Raw genomic sequence first — 24,673 nt, forward strand, 5'->3', positions numbered from 1 at the left:
TTCCAAATGGAGTTATGCAGTTTCACATTCACCTTGTTCTGCCTCAGAAGTGGCAGAGCACCACTGCACACTGACGTCCGTTCCTTTTTTTCTGCATCTTTGAAAGCGGATCCGGAGCTCCACCCTGGTTTCATCAGTTGATGAATTCTTTCACATTCCTTTTTCCAGAGTGCAAGTGAACGTTGTTCCTACCAGACTACAGAATTTAAACTGTGCTATGACTGTCAGAAACAGATGTCAGTGATGGCCACGCATTAGGTTTTGTACCCATCCAGCACCGTGAAGCAAAGCTGTATGTCCCCGAACACATAAAGACGTTTCTAATGGTGCAGAAATCCCTCTCCCGCTCTAAGTCCAGGGCGAGAACCCATTTCCACTCTCGAGGTTGTTCTCATGAAAGGTCATTGTTGCAGTAGAAGTTGTCCGGTAAGTCAAAGTCGTAGAAGATGTATAAGTAGTCAAAGCGGAACTCGACTCCAACCCGACACTCTGTCCAAAGAGAGTTTAGGAGGGTGTCATGTGCCAATGGATATCACTTCTCATCCCCAATCAAGGAGCTGATTTCACAATTGGTCCCGCTGCTCCCAGAATTTCCTGGGCCATTAGTGATGCTCCAACAAATTGAGACCTTTAAGGAGGCCACGTTTCATACTTTTTGCAGTCTCCTGGCTCTCTCGTGCATCTTTTGTTCCCAAGGATCCACAGGGGCTTCCAGTTGCTTTACTACCGGCAAGTCTACACTCAGTGCTATCTGCTTCCCCTCGAACCCAGCTTTGGTTCCACATTGGCTCCAGTGCTGACTTTCACTCTGGTTCCATGACCTGACCTGATTCCTTCTTCATGAACGCCAGTCCCGATGTCACTGGAGATTGAGTCCTTGATGACTCCAGTTTCTGAGCCGACTGAGATAATGGTCTAATTCCACTCCTGTGTGCCCAGTTCCTACAGGTTCTGACAAAATGTTTACACAGTCTTCCTTAGAGCCTTCATCACCTTTTTGGCTCAGATTCGAACTAAAATTTGTCTTCACCTGATAATGATAATGGTTAGGATATGGATGATTTACTCCTCATCATGGTGACAGTATATACCTGAACTTGCATGAGGTCAGTGGGCTTGATACAGGGTTGATTTTACCAGTTGCACCCCCAGCACAAGAACGTGCTTCATTTGCTGTAGTCATTAGACATGAAGCAGAGGCCCTGGACCTACAGCTGTCTTCTGCTGAAGTCAAAACTCATGTTGCTTCCACCAGAAAAGTCAATCCAAATTTGTTCCCCACAACTCATCCAGACAGGGGGTCAGAAAAGATTGAGGCATTTGGGAAGTAAATTCTCTGTTGGGCCAGTACGGTCTGCCTTGTAGGGCATTACATGCATGCCATCTCACCGGCGTCCCAGAGGATTTTTGGGCCTCTTTGGAACAAACCATTCAGGATGGCCAGGATGCAGCCCAATATGTAAGTAAGGCTGACCCTGATACTACTGATTGCTTGGGGTGAGCCGTGGGCACTAGTGTTGTGTTCCATTGACATTGGTGGATCCACTGGCTTTTCTGGCAATGTGCGTTGTCCCTTATGGATATGCCTTGCGATAGCAATAGGGACGTGCGTGTCTGACGAGAAAGCAGACTCAGCCTGTGAATGCTTTATGGAAAGCAGAGCTACCAGGCCCTCCTTAGACCCCAGCTTGTCAGTTTCACCATCAGTGTTGCTCCTTCTGAGAATACTCCAAAAATGAATCCAAGATGTGTAAAGCACAGCAATTCACCCATGAGGGTCTCAAGGGGAAGAATTGTAGGCACGGTGAAATCAAGGGCCTGATTTAGATATTGGTGGACCGGTTACTGGGTCACAAAGGTGACAGACATCCCATCCAATGAAATCTAAATCCCATTAAATCCTATGGAAATTAGATTTCAGTGGGAGGGATATCCGTCACTGTTGTGGCGGAGTAACCCGTCTGCCAATATCTAAATCAGGCCTGAAGTTATTTGCCCAGAATCATAGGATGTTGAGCCAGTGCCGAGACTGGAAACTGGTTCCCCCAGCTCCAAAGTTGGCAGTTCAGACTGTTACGCCACACCCGCTCACCCTCTCAAAAATGCTGGCATACAGATGTCAGGCCCTCTCAGCCCACAACAGCCATCCTAGTCCTTTCATTGCCAGGAACATGAATGAAGTAGACGTTACACAGATAACCAGGGACAACACTCTACTCTGTTCCATACCCTGTGGCTCAACCACCAAACCATTTTAGTTTGCTCTTAGCAGCAGACAACCACCCTATGGGATGCAGAATCAGACATTTTCTCCCAGGGTGGCAGTCAGTCTCATCTGATAGATGGGTCTTCCATATTGTCCAGCAGGGCTATGTCCTCTCGTTTCTCTCCAACCCACCATAACTTCCTATTCTATTCTGTTCTATTCACCGATTTTATAAAGCGCATGACTGCCCGACTCCTGGCTTCCCAGCGCTGGTGGGATTTGTTGAAGTGAGGAGGAGAAAACTGGTTATGGCAAAATGTAGGTTTTTATCTGCTTCCTGAAACTCATGACGTTGTTTTCCCTCCTCAGGTTAATAGGCAGGGAGTTCCAGAGCTTGGGTGCAAGATGCATAAACAACCAACACCACTTCTAGCTCCCATCGATTCTGGGAACAAGAAGATCAAAGTTATTGGAACTGAGGGCCATATTAATTTGATGAGGTGTAATGAGCTGATGAAGTACTTTTGGGCCCACTTTGTGTTTGGCCTGATGTCCTTCCACATCAATGTGGTTTTCAGAGAAGTATTTCTCCATTTTGCTGCAAGAGATGCAGCCCTTTTTCTCCAAAGGGCCCACCAAGAGGGTGCTATCTGTTAGAGCTGCCGAAATCAGGCTTCCATTTCTTATATGCAAAACTGACAACATCAATCTTTATTTAAAATACAAGTTGGTAAAGCATTTGTGGGGGGCCTTGAAAGAGATATGCCTCCAAGAACACCACAGGTCCAAGCGTGGATCTCAATGTAGTGCTCATACAACTCTTGGGACTTTTACCAATCCCTTACATTCTTGCAGTATCTGTCATGAAAAGTGGCATTTCTGGAGGCAATCACTGTCCAAGGCAGAGCTAGCAAATTGCAAACCTTAAAGGGTGGTGGTGCCTGGATGGGGTCATTGTGAGAACGACACTTTGTTTCCTACTTGTCTTCTCTTTCCTTGTCAGTAGGGATGATTGACTTGCCCATTTTCTTTCCACAACCTCAGCCAGTTGCAGAAAGAGCATTGCAAAAATTAGACATAGCAAGGGCATTAATGTAATACATTGAATGTAAAAAATCCACTTACAAAAGAAAATAACTCTTGCTGTGTTTGCAAAACCCCACTTAAGTAACCCAGTCTTCAAGACTGACCTTGCAAAATAAATAATAAATGTATTCAGGTATGCTACGCCTAAGCAAAACCTGTCATTCACATTGTGACTGGCACACATTCCACTTGCAAGAAAGGAGACACTATAGCCTTCCTTGCTAACATACTGTTTGTAGACATAGGCAAAGCTGCAAAATGATGTACACTGCACACTTTCACAAAACATCTTAGTGTTGACATTCATGCCTGACAAGAGGTGTGAGTCGGGCAAACTGTTCTTAAAACATTTTTACAAACACCTGCTTCATCTGTTTGCAAACCACCACTTTCCATTCTATGCAAAGCATGCAATCTACAGTACACATGCTACAAATTAAAACGTTTATTTACATGTAACTATTGATTCGTAGCTTTTTATACTGTAGATTCTCATGCACCCTATAACCTGCAAGATTATGTCTCAGACGTTCTACAGTGCATATATACTACTGATTCTTTTTCAGTCCATCTGTAAACATTTGCTGTCTGACTTTGCTTCACTCTGCTTACTTTCACTCGCTTTTTTGGCGGGCTGGGTGCATTCTGAGGTGAAGTCTTTGACCAAGTGCATTATGGGTTTCAGGGAGGGATGGCAAATCATATTAAAACAGAAACCTCTACTTTGAAGAAAGAAAATTTAAACATCTGCACCCCATGCTATATGACAGGAGTGTACAAAGCATGTGAAAGTACTGCACAACAGACTACTAACCAATAGTTACAGGTAAGTAAAATGTTCTCTTTAACTGCTGCAACCCCCACTGTATATGTGATGTTTGTATTAAATGTGCTTGGTCAAATACATTTGCTTTACAGATATTAAGGATTTTTCAATGGTCAATGCTTATTGAATCTACAGACAAAAGCAAAGAAACTCTGTCATTAGTTTAAGCTTGATTTCCACGCTATGCCATCCGGTGTGTACTTAGTATTATTCCATGTTTTGTAGGTAGAAGGCGGGGCACTCATTTTGGTACCAAAGACCTGGAGTCCATGGGATACCATTTATGTGATGCTCTTTTGGATTACTGTGATCCTGATCAGTCTAAGGTAAGACCTATGGTAGTTCCTCTGCTTCATAGTCAATTTTTGCTCCCTATCAGCAGGAGGTGACTGGAGCACTATTTCACAGCACACAAAAGAAGCAAATTCAGGAACCCAGGTTATTGAATTATTTTTGGATTCCATCCCTCAACAGGTCCACTGACTTGCCTCTTCTCAAGTGTCCTTTTACATAACTGAAAAAACGTCCTCTCTTTGTCACAGTTGGCTAACTTAGATTGAATTTGCTATACGCATACTTATATTTTAGTGGTATCTGGAACACCACAACCAGACAAACTCAATAAATCAGTCAATATTAGTCATGTTGTCAGTATGAAAAATATAATGTAGTCTTTACAGAAGACAGTTCTGTATACTGCCGCTTACTCAGATCAACAAAGGACCAATATGTCTGCTAATGGGTCTTTGAATTGTTCAGTAATCAGTCCAAGTACTCAAGAGCCGTATAAAGTGGGTTTCTCCATGGGCTCCAGGGAAGGTGTGAAAATGCAAAGCTTCTTAGCTTTCGCATATGAAAGTTTGAATTCTATAAAATAGATGGAGGCGAGAATTATTCAATTACTTTAACTTTAATTCAGTAGCTCCATGTAAAAGTATTAAAAAGAACTTCTGCAGCCATGAACCTAGTGATAAAAAACATGCATCAGGTGGTGTAATACAACAACCGATAAGTCCATAGCATTGCATGACACAGCTATCTTGTCCTCTTTCCTTGTTGCAAGGAGTGAAGATACCAGGCACTGTGCATTAGGCTTAAAACTGTTTACATAATTCCATGAAATGTACGTAATTTAATAAATCATCTTTGTTTACATATGTAGTCTGTCAAAACCAACACTCCACGGGGGGGCAAAACAAGTCAATATAACAACATTTGTACAGTAGTATAGCATGCATCATGTAACACAACATAATTCTGGGGGTAAATTCTAGTCTCCATGGCCTTTCATATGCGTAGACTCGTACATTTTACATTCTTCGACAGACAGGAGGCAATGATTATGCTTGTTCAACAGCTTAGATGCCAAATGAAGGGACAGGTTTGAAGTAAGACTTCTTAAAAGTTGATTCTCATGAGTAATCTGCACTTCATAGTCAGAGAGTTTCCATACCTGCCCTCTAACTGATATCACCTGCCTTCATCGTGGAAGTATGATATACACTGTGTGTACAAGTGGCTGGTGAATGGTGGCGTCCATATGGACCATACATCTATGTATCTTTCTTTCAATTTCTCTGAGTCTATTTTTCAGAGAGAGAGATAGTGTGTGTGTGTGTGTAAAAAATAGTTATTTAGCCCTTTTCACTTGTGCCAGTTTCATAGCTGGTTCCTGTGCCTCTCCTCCTAAGGGAATGGGAGCTGATGCGGGCCAAAGTTGGACCAGTCACACTTAATCTGATGATGAATGAGGCATGCAACCTTCACACAGCCTGTTTATGTATGTGAGGCTCCGCCAGGAATGCAGTAGCTTCACTCTTGCCAAGAGGCTCTCGCTTTGACTTTATCTACTGTTTCTCAACATTACTATGAGAAAAATAAGCCATGTGATGTAAGCTGTGAAAAACATCTGAAATCTCTTGTCTAAATGTATTGAATACATAACATATGAACTACTGATGTACAACCTACACCAAAACATTGCTGCATCATGAATAGACATAAATAAAATAAAATCATAATAAAATCAGACCTTATAATAACTACATGAGTGTATGATATGTGGGGGGCTCAAAGCAGGAAAATGTAATGTACCGAACACCTCCGGATTGATAGAGCAACAAATCTAGCGAATATGCTTATCTGATTATTCAATCTAAATGAAAATACGTTAGTCAAATAAGGCAATTGCTATGATCCCAATTTGACTATGCAGAATGGTGCAAAACCAAGAATCCAAAAAGAAAGAAAAAGCAAAAAGCTTGCAACAGACTGCTACATAAAGATCAGTAGCAGCAACTGATCACTTTTCTCATGTTTGACTAAGAATATGCCATAATCCGCACAGGAGGAAGCAGGAGGCGCAGGAGGCGCTTTCTTTGCCAAAACATTCACTGTAGATGATGGGGACTCCATCACATGACTGAATAACAAACTTGTCGGTGAGGCAGGTGATCTGTTGGAGTTAATCAATGGTGCTTCTACCATATCAAGAGCCGCATGTGTAGAGAAACATGATACACGCGAGAATGGCAAAAGCAGTGGCTCCACATACATTGGTTTGGACCATGCACTAGCAAAAATTGTGGCTTGAACAAAACAGTCTTGATAGGAAATTGCTTAGCATTACAAAAAGCTTTATGCAGCACTATTGGCTAGATCAATTTCCATCAGTCCACAGGAAGCATTGCTTATTGTTCCAAGCAAACCTTCAAAATGACAGTGTGATAAGTCAAAGCACTGAAAGAGAGGTATCACTATATGTGATCAGGGTGTGTTAAAGTATGAAGTCCAACATTTACTGAGGTTGGAGAACAAGACTGCTCACAAACAGAAAGCTGTAGCTTGGCGACAGTGCTGTTCAGTTGGATAGGCCGTGTTCATTCTTATTGTCTCAGAAGAATGACACCTACAACAATGAAAAATGTTGAAATGCCACCAAACACATTCATACGCAGCAAATCCAAAAATTATGCAATGTAATAAGTATATGAAGGTATGCTATGTGGGACCTCAAAGCATGAAAATTCAAACCAGACAACAAGCCTAGTTGAGTTAAGGACCTTCATAAGTACGTTTGACACAATAAGTCTTCTCCGGAACCTTGAGGTTGCCACAACTCAACTGCCTGTAAGGAAGCAAGTGAATAATTTGTGTATTCAAGCTGGTAGTTGCCTTCACTCATTGATAAGGGAGCATCCAAGAAGTGTCTGACCTTTCCCATGGCAGTTTCTCCACTTCTTCAGCCCCTGATGGACAAAGAGGTAGTTGGCCTTAACTCCCTTGCATAGGATCCAGTCCTGGGACTGGTTAACATAATTACAGAACTGTTCAAATCATCTTTCGTAGCCTTAAAGTTTCAGAGATCTAACCAAATGAAGCCATGTTTAGTTTTTTAGCTGTAACTGTTTTCACCAATGGCTCCAGTGTTTGCCCTGGTACCATAGTATGGCATTCTGGGTAGGGAAACATATAGGCCTTAACTCCCTTGCATAGGATCCAGTCCTGGGACTGGTTAACATAATTACAGAACTGTTCAAATCATCTTTCGTAGCCTTAAAGTTTCAGAGATCTAACCATATGAAGCCATGTTTAGCTTTTTAGCTGTAACTGTTTTCACCAATGGCTCCAGTGTTTGCCCTGGTACCATAGTATGGCATTCTGGGTAGGTGAAACATATTGGGATCCACACAAGCTACACTGGATTGTCCTACGTGTCTAGTTTTCAGTAATGCCCTGGGTTGTTCATTCCTGGGTGCTGGCAGACCTCTGATCAACCCCTGCAGCCATCCCTGTTGGACAGTGAGAGGAAACTGTGTATTTTTAGGCTTCGTTTTGACATTTGCAGAGCATTCTGGGCAACAAATCATGCTTCGATCCATGCGAGGCCCACAACTTTGGACTCCCTTTGGTTGCTAGTTTTTAGGAACACTTGGGTTGGTAGGATTCGCTGGGTTCCTGCCACACACTGCAGCCACCCCCATTGGAAAGTGAGAGGAATTTGGGATTTCTCGTCATTTTGAAGTATGGACCAAGGAATAGGATGTATACTCCCAATTCTGCCTCCCCAGAGGGGCAAAATGACTTGTAGCTGGGGTCGGTGTGGCTGATACCAGGACAGGCCAGCCCCTCAACCCATTCCTTTTTTGAGTTTATTTTCTGATGTTTAGTGGGCTTCCTGATGCCCGGGGGACAGAAGACAGAAAGTCTGCTTGAATATTTTGCTCACTTTCAGAAGGCAAAGCTGGAGTACTGTGATCTGGGGCTCACATCTCTAGCACCCCAACAGATTAAGAAATAAAACTATAAGAAGTTTATTAATGAATCGGAAATCACGTGCATTGTGTTCCGTATTGAGGCTGCTTATCTGAATGATAAGTGAAAAAACACAGTCTGAGTCAAGTACCGGAATACCAGAAGTCTGTGGGCTATGAACTGTATTTTTTGGTTGTTAGTCACATTGTTTAGGTTTAGGTAAATAAAACTCTTAACTTTGAGATGTAAATATTGACCCATATGCGTCTCTATTGAAATACATAACTCCAAAGCCCAAGGTGAGGTAATGGACAGTAGTGGCTATACACAAGCTTAGGGAACAATGTGAAATTCTGCACAGTTGTGTGGTAGATAATGAGTCAAGAAATTGTAAATCCACGTGCAGGGTATGGGTATGAGGGAGGTGAGGTAAGGGTAAGTGTTTGTTGGGTTGGTGGGCAGTGGAACTAAGATTTCCATCAGTGACAGATGAGCTGCTTCAAGACAGGTGTGTTTAGCTCTACTCTTAATGAAAGGGGTGATATGGCTAGCTCAATAAGCAGAGTACCATTTCTCAGGTCCTAAATCTATGACTTAAAGATGCTATCTCCTCCTGTTTTATGTCTTTTATCGCTTAGTATCAAGCCTTGTGATGCCATGGCTCCTTTTGCTTTCTGTCTCTTTTCTGCCATTTAAATAAGCACCAATGCCGCTTATATGGTTTGGATCACTAAGATCAATGTCTTCATTTTTGTTTGATTACCTGTAGCCTTTGCCTGACATATCACATTATTACACTGTCCATTTCTATTTTTTGTTGAAGACACTCATATTATCAATAAATTTGAAGGAATCGTCTGGAAAATCATCAGTCCCTATCTTGAGTTTATATTCCTCCAGAGTAAAATGGTGAATATCAGCACAATTTATTAAACTCAGCACCAATACCATTTAGGTGCTTCTATGTACTTTGGAATCCCAAGATATTTTGATCTTTTACTTTTGGCTCATTAAAATCAGATAAATGCAGAATCTGGTATCTTTGAATAAGGTGTATCATTTATCAGCTGAAAACTTTGCTTGTGACTAATGAGGTTCTCAGCAGCGAGACCTATACCTTGGTAATAGCTGGTTTGATATTCGTTGTGGAGTGACTGTTTTGTATGAACAACTAGTTGACGGTATTTGTTGTCTGAAATGGGGGTTAATGTTTTGATGAGGACTCAGCTTTTGTTTAATTCTTTTGTAATGGTTAACTTCTAGGAGGCATCTTTGACTGTGGAGACTGTTACATCATACCCTCCCCTCTCTTATTCCCAATCTGTGGGCTCCATGCTATCTATGGGAGGGACTGGAAGCTGATACTGAAAGCTGCTGGAGAGCTTTGTAGAACCATGCATGCGGGAAGAAGTACACACATTTGCTACTCTCTCATTTGTGAGAGTGATGAAAAGTGTTTTCCTGTTTATCAGTGTGGACTAAAATGTTTATCTCTAAAGCTCCCTCATCACATATCCTTTTAAGATTTCTTGCAAGTTGATCCTCGCCTTCAGCTTTGAATGCCAGTGACATAATGCCTTTGGCTGAAGCCATAATAAAGAGGTTTAAGAAGTTTTCACCAACTGCCCTAGATTCATTGTATGTGTCTTCCCTGAGGTACATGACATTTTTTTAAAGACCTTGACCAATCAGATGCAGAATATGCGGTTTGCAGTACAAATATAGTGGTGAAAAATTTGTGTTGGGTAGAATTTGTATAAGAAATGTACCTCACTACTAATGTACGTTACGAAAAGGTTATTTTCAATGAAAACTAGTTCCTTTTGTACATATATTTTCGCACATTTAAAATTCAAGAAATAACATGGACTGTTAAATATTTCACATACGTTAGGATGGAGAGAAAGGCCTAAGGGAAGAAACAGTGTTGAGGTATGAATTAGTGTTAAGGCAGGAGTGTCAAGTATAAATCATGCAACATCAGCTCCATGCAAGATGTTCAGGAAAACCACTAGTTAAATGTTTGTTATGTTGATATCCTGAAAATGTGTGAAGGATCCAGCCCTCCTGGACCTACGTTGCAGGACCCCGGAGAGAAGAAATTAGGGTACGGTTTAGAGTTAGGACAATTGATAAGGCTAGCTTGGGCTTTAATGGTGGGATAATGATAAGAGATGTGTTAGCTTTAAGATTGAAGTTAGGGAAGGAATAAAGTGCAGTCTCGGGGTATAGGAGGCACATTTCAGCTATTTTACAAGTATGTTTTCTGTTTATTAGGCTATATAATTTTATACTACATGTTACTTAGATACACCCACATATTTGTGCTTCTGATTAGTTGCTCGGCCATAGATCTATAGCTGCTACTGATAAATTTTCTGAAACGTATTCAGCGTACAGCCGAAGCTTTGAAATCTCTAGTCCCTCTGGTAGCGCAGATTTAATCAATATACCAACGTGAGGAAGAGAACTCAGTGGACTGTTACCCACGAACACCATGTACATTACAAGAGGATAGATAGTGCGTTCTGTGGAATTATCAGTCTTGTAAGGCTTGTTGTTAGTTGGTTACAAGCCTTTTTTCACCATGAATAGACACACTCAAGAATATATACTGAGAATATACTTTTATGGCTTTTGTTAAAGACAACATCCAAATCTAGTGCATATAATCTAGCAAACAGAATAATGACAACAATAGCAGATAAAAACAGAATATTATGAAAAATGGTAGCATTATAACAGCATTTTAGATATCCCTTGCATTTTTCTCTGCCTCATAGCCTTTAGCGAAGCTACTCTGAGCACCTAAAGGAAATTTTGTCTTTTTGCAACTTAAATACTACTTTCAGTTTATTGAATGTTATTAAAATCAGCAACCAATAAAGTGAACTTTCACCTATACTTCTATTAAAAGATAATTGTTTATTTGAATGATATGTATCCATGATTACTGAAGCAATTGAAACAAATATTAAACGCAGTGAAACGTTGTTGTATATTTGGAAAACAAATGTAAAACTATCAAACAATCAAATAATACACCTACAAACTAAGCTATAAGATAATACTCAAACAAATAATAAAAACATATCCGGTAAGCTGAATTATCAACATACAGTGGAACAAATTTCAAACCACACTAAGTGCTCTGCATTTTAATTGAGAAAGTGTGCACTTTAATACATGAATATATCAAATACTGTGTTTTCTAAATACAAAAACTATGAAGATTGCATCACCAGAATCAATAGGATCTTTCTTTAATGTATGGTTCATCGGTTTCGATTTAGTAACAATAGAACCACTTATATTTCTGAAGCATGGGGCCAAAGACTTAGTTGTCAGTAGCCAGTGAAGCACTCCATCTAAAAGACAGCCTGAAGATTCAGACTTCCTAAAGAAGATCAGGGGCCTGATGTACAACTCCTTTTTGCGTTCGCAAAAGACGAAAATCGCAGTTTGCGACTACAAAATGGCCAGGTACAATGTACCATCCCAATTTTGTGGTCGGTACGCAGTTACTGACTTGCAAAATAGGACTGCAACTCGCAATTAGGAAGGGGCGTCCAGAGGGCGTCCCTCCCTAATTGCGAGTTGCATTGATATGTATGATTGTTTTTTTACTGTGAATGCGGTCGCAAAACAAACACAGTTAACCAATTTCATACTGATGTCCCCTTTGTTAATGCATGTGAATATATTTTGTCAGAGCAGGCTGTGGTCCCACAGATCACTGCCTACTCTGAAAAAATGATAAGAAAACTTTTAATTTTTCTCTTTCAAGGACATCCCTTTTTCCTTTAAGGAAAATTTACTGCATTAAAAAAACTACTTTATTGAAAAGCAGTCACAGACAATGTGGTCTTCTGAGCCCAGCTGGCCAGCATCCCTGTGAGTGCACCCATTCTCAAATGGATAATGCTAAATGTGGAGCAATAGATTGCTGAACAGTCCTTTGTAATTTACTTTTTATGGTTGAAATTCTATTGAGTAAGTGTGTCCTGAAGTGTCCTGAGGACGTTACACCTGCACTTTAATGAGTGCCGTCACTTGTCCAGAGGCAACAATTTCATAATTTTGGTGCTAATCTTTCCTGTAGCTCTTATACAACACCCCTCACCTGACAATCCAAAACATTGAATCCCACCTCGCCTTCATTAATGCTGTTGATATTTCTGTTTAGGCAGTAATCATCCTGAAATCTCCATTTCCTCCTGGACAACCTTGTTTTCAGGACCAAGAGACCGCCTAAATGGATTATGAGTGTTTTACAAATATTCTAAATGATTACATACATTGAAATATAACCAATAACTGTCATTTAGTAATTCCCTGCAGTTGCTGCCTATAAACTGAAAATGTGACATTTTAAATTCCACTCCTCCACCCCACACCCTCAATATTTCTATATATATTTATTTCATTTTTTACAGTCAGTGCAGATAGACCTTTCTCACTGTAGACTTACCCCTGAAGTATCACTGAACACTAGTTATTATGAACTCTGATGGCCACGATGTAAAATCGTTAATTATTTAATGCAGGATGGTTTTCATCTTGTGTGCCAACATTCTACATACCTGTGTACCCCATTAAACTTAGCTATTTTCAAATTTATCAGCCATTAAAATGTGGCAGAGCACATTAAATGTGCCCTTGTACCAGACTGCTGGTTTCTCTTAACTGGAATCCTTAGTGAACTTAAACAATCTCAAATAAGTAACCTAACAGACCCAGGCACAAACAATGTGAAATAATACAGTCTACACCTATCTCATTCCTGCAGTATCACCACTGTCTGAAAGAGTTAGAGGAAATGGAAAAGCAGCTGAAGAAACGCAGCATAGAGAGAGCATTATCTGACTCTGATACTTCACTTGTGGATGGCGGATGGGATCAGGACTCTAGGTAAGTTTGTACGTCCATTGATAAGGTGCCTTGGATTTTGTGTATTGCCTCTGGTTTATTTTCCCAGTATTTTCTTTTTTGGTTTAAATATGTTATTGTGTTTTATCAACATGACAGGAAGTAAGAAAATGTCTACAAGTATACTATGAGAAAAGAAATTGAAAATGAGAAGTTTTACTATATTATATTAAGACAAACTATTAGTTACACATATTATATATACTTTGAGTCAAGGTTCTCAGCCAAATTAGATGCAATGTAGTATTGTGTAATTTCTAACTTAGGCAATGTATAATCCCTGTCCCCTGAAGTTCTACAGATTATTCTGGTAACTGGTTCCTGTCAAAATCTGCCTGTTGTGAAGAGATTCAAATTAATATCACAGGTGTACGGCATGATCTGAAAGAATGACCAGTGTGAATACCCCATTGCTCTAAGATGATATGGGCTCAGTTAACATATAGACAGTTGAGCTTAGCTCGGTGATATGCAAGGTAACCCGGAAGAAAAGCATCACAAATAAGGCCATATTCCAGTAAATGGTCAATAGGTTTTTAGGTCGTCTTTTCAAATGATGCTAATACCATCATTGTATCAGACCAATAAGCAAGATAGAGTTGGTTTGGCTTCTTTCAAATATATAGTTAGGCTGTGACAAGAGGGAGCTAATTACCTTTTCCCATGGGTATTGATACCTGTGACATTATCCATATAATGTAGGATGGCCAGATCCATCATAGGGTGAAAAAGGACATGTGCACTTCTTGTATTGCCCCCCATATCTCAGTCCAGAATAGATTTATTTTACGACAGGTCCACTTGATATGCAAAAGGTCTCCTTTGAGTTGGGCACATCTCCAACACCTCGAGTTTGGGGTCAAATGACTGGTCAATTTTAGGTAATCACAGGCCATCTACTTCTGTGTCAGCATAAAACTTTAACCTAGACAGTCAGGGTTTGTTGTTGCCCCATATATAAAATTAGATTCGGACACCTACATACCCTAGAGGTTTACACTGTATACATAGGGGAAGCATGCGAAACACATAATTAAAGCCAGGGGTGACAGTCATTTTGCCTGTTTGAATCCTGCCCCAGAGGAAGTGTTGGGGTCCCTTCCATTTGTGAAAGTCGTTTTGCATTTGATCAATCAGTGAAGGCACATTGTCATGTACCGTATGTTGTATGTCTTCACTGACTTATAGCCCTAGGTGTTTAAGCTTACTTTGCAGCCATTTGACGGGAAATCCAAACAGTTACTCCGTCATTGTTGTAGTTGCTATTGGCATTGCTTCACTTTTTATCAAGTTTATCTTTGTAAGATAATGCTTTTTTGGCATATTCATCCTCATTATTAGGTCTCTATGGCGATGAGCTTTTGTGTAAAAAAAACAACTCTATAAAGGGTCTTTTAGCCCACCCATTACTTACCATTCTTTGGCATCAGTATCACTGTTCATCGATGCCTTCTAATTTGGCAGAATACACAAGACGTCACTTCCTTTTCTTTGTGTGGTGCATGGACCAAGTACAGGTTCAGTAATTTTAATTACTCCAGTATTGGAACTTTCATAGATTCACATGCTTGAATCATTCCCCGTCGTCGAGATGGGAGTCCCGGTACAATTTTCACAAGTAATGTTAAAACATATTGAAGAGAAAAAGACCCTAGGCCTCTTCAATTTCATAGTCTATCAGAGTCATTTTGTGAAAAGGACCAAACCTGATCCTCCACCAATCAGGCGACAGCACCCTTCAGAACCTCCTGAGAGAAGCTCTAGCACCTCAGATTTTCTACCGCACGTCGTGCTAGGGAGTCTCCTCAGAGCTCTGCTCTGTTTTCACACCTTTATTCAGCTCTTTTTCTCTCAGAGAAACTCATTTATTTGGATTTGTCAGCTATTTTTCAACTATGTCTGACAAGGAAAAGAAAAGTCTCTTAAGAGACTGCAAGACTTGTGGGAAGAAAAGACTTCATTCTGAAGATCCTCATCAAGACTGCATTTACTGCCTGTACCCAGATCATTCAGCCAAGGACTGTAAGATTTGCCGTACTTTTTCTTCTAAGACCTTAAAGGATAGAGAAGGCAGATTATTAATATGGCTGCAGAAACTGAAGCATAGGAAGGATCCAGTTTCTGATTCTGAGAGTGAGGAATCATCAACATCCAAGAGATCAACTAAAAGGGCAAGATCACGCTCTAGATCTCCCTCACAAATCTCAAGGAAAGCCCTCAAAAAGACTGCTTCAGGGTCTTATAATGGTTGCAGCCCATCTTCTTCCCCAACTAAACTCTCAAGTAAAGAGGGAAAAAGACATTCTTCCAGTTCTGAGAGGCACAGGAAATCCTCATCTGTTCCACCATCTGTGCCTTTCAAAAAGCCATCCTCTGTGACTGGAAAAAAGGCCTTGTCGACACCGTCGGTGGGCGCTTTGCCGACGACAACAGCTACTTCAGGATTTCCATCGTCAACGGCTCCGTCGGCGACATCGTCGACGAGAACAAGTACACCACCGTCGACGAGAACTGCAACGACGACATCAGCGTCGACGACCGTCTACACCTCGTCATCGTCGACGGCGCTGATGTCAGTGTCAGCCCTACCGTCGTCGACGGTAGACTCATCGGCGAAGCTTTCTGCTATTAAAATAACGGTGCGTCCAGCGTCGACGGCACCGTCCATGACAAAGTCAATTTACACGTCGTCGACGACACCGTTTACGTGGGAAAAACATCAAAAAAGAACAGAAAAGTTAACTCCAACCCACACTTCACTTAGTAAGGTATCCTCCCTGGTACCAGTACATCTTTTGGAGGGAGATGAAGATTCAGATGAAGATGGGCCTTTTGGAACAGCCCACAGCCCCTCTGAATTGAATGTAAAATACCAGGAAGAGGAGGAATATGAGGAAGCTTATGATCCCCAGGCTTGCTCGGAGCATCAGCAGTATCAACAGGGAACGTATATTCCTTCCGACCTGCTTACTGGCCTTAGAGCGATGTTAGTGGATTACAACAGAAGGTTTCCTCCACAAGGAGAACAGCCTCCTCCATCGCCCATTTCTGGTCTTTCTACTCCACATCAAAGACCAACGTCTTTGCATCTCACAGATGTAGCCACCCCGGACATGACAATTCCCCAAGACACTGACATTTCAGAAGGAGATCAGGAGGAAGGAGAGCTCATAGATACTCACTCAGAGTGGGACGAGTATATTATTCCTGCTCCATCTTCTCCTTCTCATTCGAAGGTGGAGTCCCCACCTGAAGACATTGGAGGTTTTCACAATCTCCTAGAGAGGGCAGCCAAGCGTTTTGCTTTACCGCTACCTACGAAGCAAACAGATTGTTTCCTATATGATTTTAAAGAGCCCTTTCAGAAGTCTGTGCGCTCTATCCTGATGGTGAACTACCTGTGGGAAGAAGGCCTTAAAGTCATGAGTAATCCGGCAACAGTCACAGCAGTTTTACCACGTCTGGATAAGAAATACAAAGCTCCTGATGATGCACCAACATGCTTGACAGGGCATCCTCCTCCAGATTCAGTAGTAGCTCAGGCGGCTCAAAGAAGATCAAAAAATCCTTCTGCTCTGATTTCCGCGCCCCCAGATAAGGAGGGTAGGAGGCTAGATAACATAGGGAAAAGATTTTCGTCTATGGCCAGCCTAGTGCTTAGAGCTGCCAACTCCTTGGCTATTTTGTCTCGATACGACAGACAGCTTTGGGCGGATATTGCACCTTTTATTAATCAACTGCCAGAAGACGTAAAATCAGAGGCAAATAAGACTGTACAAGAGGATCAACGCACGTCTGCAGAACTTATAGACTGTGCAATGGATATAGCGACCACTGCTTTCAGACAGCTTGCAGGTGCTGCTGTATTAAGAAGACAGGGCTGGCTCAAAGCCACCTCATTTCGCCCATAAGTCCAGAATAAAATCCCAGACTTACCCTTTGATGGCCAAGCGCTATTTGGGAAACATGTGGACGAAGCCCTACAGTCAATTAAAACGGACACGGACACAGCAAGGTCATTAGGGACACTGCAATATCGAAGATCGTCCTTTCGTCCTAGGGGGCGTGGCCAACCCTCTTACAGAGGGGGATATCAACAACAGAGATACTCTTCCTATCCATCATCTTCACAACAATATCGGCCATACTACTCCCAAAGGCAACCGACTCAACCAGCCTATAGTAGACCGGCAGGCCGTGGACGTTCAACCCGCCCCGCCAAAGATTCAGCTCGTAGAACCTGATGTTTTCGAGGCGCCGGCTACGCTCAGTCCTCCTCCTGTCACCCTGGGAGGGAGAATTTCCTTATTTCTCAGTCAATGGCAAACCATTACGTCAGACAAGTGGGTCCTACAATTAGTGGAACGGGGCCATACTTTAGAATTTGTCCAGATACCTCCCTCCAACCCTCCCTGCAGGACTCCTTCAAGATATCCTCAACAACTCAAAGAAGAGGTCTACAAGCTCCTTCTCAAGGGAGCTATAGAGAAGGTGCCTCGGGCTCAACGAGGAACAGGATTTTATTCCAGGTTCTTCATCATTCGAAAAAAGTGGAAGGATTGGAGGCCGATCCTCGATTTAAGGCAACTAAATGTATACCTAAAAAAGCAATCGTTGCGAATGATCAGCCTGCAAGACGTCCTTCTGCGTCTCAATCAAAGAGATTTTATGTCATCACTAGACCTCATAGACGCATACTTCCACATACCAATCCACCCTGCCCACAGAAAGTATTTGAGATTTACCGTAGCCGGGAGCCATTATCAATATCGCGTCCTTCCCTTCGGGCTCAAATCAGCCCCAAGAATATTTACCAAATGCCTAGCACCAGTTGCAGCCTTTCTCAGGAGAAGAAAGCACCAGGTCTTTCCATACTTAGACGACTGGTTAATAAAGGCAAAGACTTACGCAGGAGCACACAAGTCAACAAGAAAGTGCGTTTCCTTACTGACCAATCTCGGATTCACAATCAACTGGGAGAAGTCCAACCCTCTACCAGTACGCAGTATTACTTTTCTGGGAGCAAAACTGAACACGGAATCCGGCATGGCATGTCCCACGTTAGAGAGACAACAAAGATTACTAACCCTAGGGAGTTTCATACACAAAAGACGAAAGGTTACAGTCCGTCTCTTCAAATCACTATTGGGCATGATGTCTTCATGCATACCTCTGATCCCTCTGTGTCGGCTAAAGATGCGCCCCTTGCAGGAGCAGCTAAACCGTCAATGGCTCCAAGTATCAGGCACTTTTGAAGACCGGATACAAATAACTCCGATAATGATCAAAACTCTCAAGTGGTGGTCTCAAAAGCATCATCTGTCAATCGGTCTCTCGTTTCTTCAACAGCCAGCCCCGTGGACCATAACAACAGATGCCTCACTGGAAGGCTGGGGCGCAGTATTACAGGACCTGAAAATAAGTGGCAAATGGCCAACTCATCTGGCATCAATGCATATCAATTGGCTAGAACTCAGGGCAGTGCACCTCGTCTTACAAGCGCTTCTCCCAAGAATCTCTGGATCGCGAGTGGTGATAAGAACGGACAACACCACTACGATGCACTATCTCAACAAACAAGGAGGTACAAGATCTCTCACCCTCTCCAGGGAAGCCCAAGCGATCTGGAACTGGGCCTCGCAGCAAGGCATCACACTATCGGCGGTACACTTGCCGGGAATAAACAACAAGGCAGCAGATGCACTCAGCAGGCAGAAATCGGACTGCCACGAGTGGGAACTAGACCAAACAGTACTGACCCAGATTTTTTCCCAGTGGGGAACACCAACAGTGGATCTGTTTGCGAAGAAGGACAACGCCAAATGCCAGTTCTTCGCAAGTTGGCATCACCAAAAGGGATCTTGGGGGAATGCGTTTTCGATAGTCTGGTCAGACATCTTTGCTTACGCCTTTCCTCCCATTCAGTTGATCCCAAGAGTCCTCACGAAGATGAAAACAGAACCGTGCACTCACATACTGATAGCCCCGTACTGGCCGCGCCAACATTGGTTCACAGAGCTCCTCATTCTGTCAGTCAAACCTCATATTCCACTGGAGCCGTTACCTCATTTACTAACAATGAACAACGGCCACGTTCGGCACCCCGATCCGCAGTCAATGCGGTTATCAGCATGGCTCCTCACCACAGAGAATTTGCGCATTTGAACATCCCGCAGGACTGCAGAGATATTTTGTCAAAGGCCAGAGCGGATAGCACTAACAAGGCGTATCAGTGTAAATGGAAAAGATTCTGTGCCTGGTGTCATCAGCGTCAAATCGACCCTCTACTTTCACCACCAGAAGAGATATTGCCGTATCTCTTACAGTTAGCTCGATCTGGCATAGCACACTCGTCCATTAAAGTTCATGTAGCAGCCATAGCTGCATACAGACGTTCAGATGACACACCCTCGCTCTTCTCTTCTTGGCTGATTAAGAGATTTCTGAAGGGGCTGTTCAGGGTTTACCCTCCTTTCAGACCGCCACCTCCTTTGTGGAATTTGAATATTGTTTTGGCACAACTTATGAAGCATCCATTTGAACCGATCCACCGTGCTTCCCTCAAATACTTGTCGTGGAAGGTTGCCTTATTGATAGCTCTTACATCAGATAGGCGGGTCAGTGAGGTGCAAGCGCTGTCCATCCAAGAGCCATTCCTGCAGCTTAAACAAGATAGACTACTAATGCGCACTAACCCGCATTTTATTCCAAAGGTTCCGTCAGACTTTCACATGAACGAACCTTTGGTCTTCAAGTCCTTTTTCCCTCATCCATCTACTCCAGCGGAGAGGGCATTACACTCTTTAGACGTGAAAAGATGCGTTCAATTTTATTTGGACAGGACTAAAGCTTTTCGGCGCTCTAATCAGCTATTTGTGGCGTACAGTGCTCCTAGGAAGGGGTACCCGCTATCCAAGCAGAGTATTTCTAGATGGATCGCCTCTGCTATTCGCTTCTGCCATCAGGCTGCGGGCAAACCTTTGCAGTCATCTGTGCATGCTCACTCGACGAGAAAAGTCTGATCGTCAGCGGCACTGTTTGCCGGAGTGCCACTACAAGACATATGTAGGGCAGCAACATGGAAGAGCTGTCATACCTTCACTAAGCACTATTGCTTGGAGTCCCTCTCGCACGGAGAGGTAGCAGTGGGCCAGGCGGTTCTCAGGAATCTCTTCAGGTGAAGGTGAGCCATTTCTCCTACATCCCTCCATCCTAGAACAGGTATGCACATTGGAAAAAAAAAAAAAAACAGAAAAAACAGAAATGCATCTAAAGATAAGAGAACGCTATCATAATCCCATAAGTAAGCGGGTTTTCAGACATTGATCATGTTACAGTAGTGTCTTATGATGTTTTATTACTGGTTTGTTATTCAAATTTCATCATGTATCTTCACAGGTATATCTCTATATATATTAGAGATAAGGAGATACTTATATTTATATAGATAGATATATATAGATATATATACATATATATATATATATAGAGACATATGTCAGTACACTCATATACTTCATCAATTTATGCATGATGATAAGAAGGGTTTGTGGTTTAAGATAATTTGTTTATTAAAGATGTTGTCATTTTACAATGTGCATAGTTATTGCTTTCTACTCTGATTCAAGCATGTGAATCTATGAAAGTTCCAATACTGGAGTAAGAAATAAGTTACTTACCTGTAACTGTAGTTCTCCAGTATTGGAATCTTTCATAGATTCACATGCGACCCACCCGCCTCCCCGGAGAAGCTCACTTCACCTCTTTCTTTCTATTTATACATATATTCAACATAATATAAGCACTTGTGCTTGGAAAATCTGAGGTGCTAGAGCTTCTCTCAGGAGGTTCTGAAGGGTGCTGTCGCCTGATTGGTGGAGGATCAGGCTTGGTCCTTTTCACAAAATGACTCTGATAGACTATGAAATTGAAGAGGCCTAGGGCCTTTTTCTCTTCAATATGTTTTAACATTACTTGTGAAAATTGTACCGGGACACCCATCTCGACGACGGGGAATGATTCAAGCATGTGAATCTATGAAAGATTCCAATACTGGAGAACTACAGTTACAGGTAAGTAACTTATTTTCTTAGTGTGCATCTGCTTCTTGTGCTGTGATTGATGTACTATTTCATCTTTTTTGGCATTTGTTTTATAGTGCGAACTCAACCCAACCTCGAAGATATCAGCGCTTTACTAGAGCACCAGTTACATTACTCAAGAACACATTCATTTTTTCTAATATTATTATATTTTTAGGCACAGAGAAATTACGTTATTTGCCCAGAATTCCCCAGTTCCGAAATCAGCGGCTCAGCCCGTAGCATCACATCCTTCTTCCTCCTCCCACCCACTCCTTCTCCAGTATCCCGCCTCCCTTGTTGCTCATGGCAAACAATCACACAAAATGCAGTTCTTGCCACTGCCAGAAAAACACCAATTGGAGGATACAAATGAGTATATTTCGAAATATTTTGGAATCACATTCATCTTCTATGTGGAATCAAATATAATGCATGAACATTTAAATATGTTGCTTTCCTAGCTGAAAGGCAGCAAAGATTTGTATAGGGGCAAAGCCAGAGTCAGTGTGTGATAGGAGGATTAACTACTTCTTATGACTGCTCGTATCAGGTTAGGAAACAGGCATTGGCAAAGCCAATGAGTCTCGCCTATACAGGATATATTGGCTTTGACAATGTTTTTTAGCCATGTTGTACAGCAGTCCACCTATGCAGCATGGTTGAAAGTAAAATAAAAAGCCCTATAAAACGGTCAGTGTTGACTGTCATAGCACTTTGTTTTTACTTTTAGCCATGCTGCACAGCAGCTGTGCCGCTGTGCAACATGGCCGAAAAACATTGACAAAGCCGATAAATCTAGGTGAGACCTATTGGGTTTGCCAGTGGTTGTTTGGTCTAATGCTTCAGAGGTTTGACTCTGTTCACTGGGATCCTGCTAACTAGGCCCCAGTGCATGTGCTCTGACCCCTAAAACATGTTGTTTTTGGCTATACTCCTAACTAGCATATTGCATTCATCTGAGTCCTTAATATATAGTACCAGGTGTGCCCAGGGCCTGTAAGTTAAATGTCACTACATGCTCTATGTTGCAGTGTTTGCCCAGGGGCCAGGAGCCTAGTGACTAGAAGGCCACGCTGCTTTGAAGGAGGAGGAGTGCCCCCAAGTGCTTTCTGGCATGTCTACTATCCCTGCAAGGCGTGCCTGGTCATGGCCCAGGTGAAGACTGGCCAAGAGCAGGTCCGTCTACACCCTTCATCGTCCAGATGATGCTCGGCTGCGCCCCTCCCTCCAGTTTTTCCTTTTGGGATTTATTGCTTAATAGGTACTTCTTATTGTATCTGCCCTGCCTGCTCTGCTTTGTGGTACACATTCTCACTAGACAAGGTATCTTTTAACCCTTGTCCTTTCTGTATCCAGGAGTATGGCTGCCTGTTATTATTATAATTGATATTTCAAGGGGGAATAATAAAGGACTATTAGTTATCCAACAATCATATCATAGGGACATGGAAATCTGGACCCCAAGTGAATGGCAATACTACTATTGACGGCTTTCTGGCTTATGCTGTTGAGGTCCTCTCCAAAGCGATTGAAATGGCAGAACGGCCGCTTTCACTTTCAGCCGATGGTCCTGGATCACCTTTGGGTCCTTCATAGCAGAGCGTGGCAGCACCTAAAGAGTAGGTTACTGCCGAACATGATAAGGTACTAGGGAATAAGCTGAGGAACAGCGCAGGGGACCATTAACTCTGATGGTCCCTTGTGGTCACCTGGTGCTGGCCCTGCCACCAACCGCAAGAAACAAGTGCAGAAGTTAAGGCCTTGTGAGCTTGAAAGATCAACTTAATTAGAACCAGCTAGTAAGAGAAGGGCTACAGCCGACTTGGACAATGTCTTTTTGGATTCTTTATGTGACAGGTTCAGCCATCTCTTAGAGGCAATGTTGCTTCCCATTATCAACCATTTCGATTCCATTGAAAACAACATGCGTAATATAGGATAGGAGCTTGCAGACGGGCTGGATACTCAGCCAACTAATCAAAGCGTCAGCAAGTCCCGATACTCCAAGCCCTTCCACTGGGTATCCACACGGAGCTCAGTAGTTTACTTCATAATAATTTTGGGGCTGTCTCTTTGATTGCTGCAGACAATTGGCATGATAGTCATCCCATTGTCCTTACAGTGGTTCAATTACCTTCAATCTCCTGTTCCGCCACCCCCACCCGGCTAGCATCTTTTATTTTGACGTTAGCCCAAGCTTAGCGCTGCTTGTGCCATTCCTTAAATATGGCACCAGGCTGGCGCTGTAGAATGGCACAAGCCGGCGATAAACTTTTTGATGCAAAACTGCATTAGCGCAGTTTTGCATCAAAAAGTATAAATATGCCCCTTAGTATCTTGCCGTAGAGGAGGAAGTTATTTTTCAAAGCAAAGATGGCCTATTCTCGAGGAAGTTACTTGCGTTTCTAGGTTGCAAGGACTTGGTGAATTGTAGAAAAAACCTAAATGGCAGTATTGAGGGGACTATTGTGCAGGAGGTTTAATGGACAGGAAAGAAATTAGTCACCAAGTATTAGAATTAAGTTTGCTGCAGAGTCCCTAAAGGCAAAGTCGGGGAAGGAATACAGAAAGACCTTGGAAGCTAGGAGTGGGGGTAGGAATGCCAGTCGCATAGCATAGGATGCTCTTGAGATGAAATGAGGTTGTATCGAAGATGGTGAGTTCAGAGATTCAGAGTTTGCTGTAGGCAGCGAGGGAAATAGCAATGGGCAGTGATAAATAAAAGGTGAATCAACACCACTCCTTCCAGGTGTTTGATAGACTGTCCTATAGACATTATGCGCTCCAAGATGGGAGTGCTCTTTGTAGTGAATTATTCTACCACCAAGAGGTGTCCATCTAGCTTGAGGTCAGGTGAATAGGCTGAAAATAAATGGTCCCTGAAGTTTACCTACATGGGCTGCAGAAAGTGCAGTGTGAAGATGCTGATAACTTAGTGGATACAATATTGAAAATCAGGCAGGCGGTGACTCAAGTATGAGGAAGCTGTCCAATCTGAAATAAAGTAGGTGTATCACAAAGCAGCATTCTGAAAATAAGAAGGGGTTAGGACCCAAAATGTTCTCACCTCAGAGAATGACCATTTACATAACTACTCAATCACTAAAGTATGAGTAAGGCTATTTGAAGGTCATAAGCTGTGTGATTTCCCAAACACTGGATAATATGCTTTGGACATGGTCATTCATGGGAGAAGACAAAGCTGCATCATGAGATTACCCAGAGGGATGTTAATACTTTATGCACCACAAAGGAATGTCTGGGTGAGCTGGAGCAGTATGGAGAAAA

At 42.3% G+C, this 24,673-nt stretch overlaps 1 protein-coding gene across 2 annotated transcripts in view; it reads left to right on the plus strand.

Moving 5' to 3' along the window:
• Window positions 1-24,673, plus strand: part of AGBL3 (AGBL carboxypeptidase 3) — a 480,467-nt gene that overhangs the window by 229,789 nt on the left and 226,005 nt on the right. For both annotated transcript variants that reach the window (XM_069227938.1, XM_069227936.1), the window contains exons 10-11: window positions 4,344-4,444; window positions 13,162-13,283. In XM_069227938.1, the coding sequence (XP_069084039.1) occupies window positions 4,344-4,444; window positions 13,162-13,283 (223 nt within the window). The remainder of the gene's footprint in view (window positions 1-4,343; window positions 4,445-13,161; window positions 13,284-24,673) is intronic.

This window comes from Pleurodeles waltl, chromosome 4_1 (genome assembly GCF_031143425.1).
Source record: "Pleurodeles waltl isolate 20211129_DDA chromosome 4_1, aPleWal1.hap1.20221129, whole genome shotgun sequence".
NCBI lineage: Eukaryota > Metazoa > Chordata > Amphibia > Caudata > Salamandridae > Pleurodeles > Pleurodeles waltl.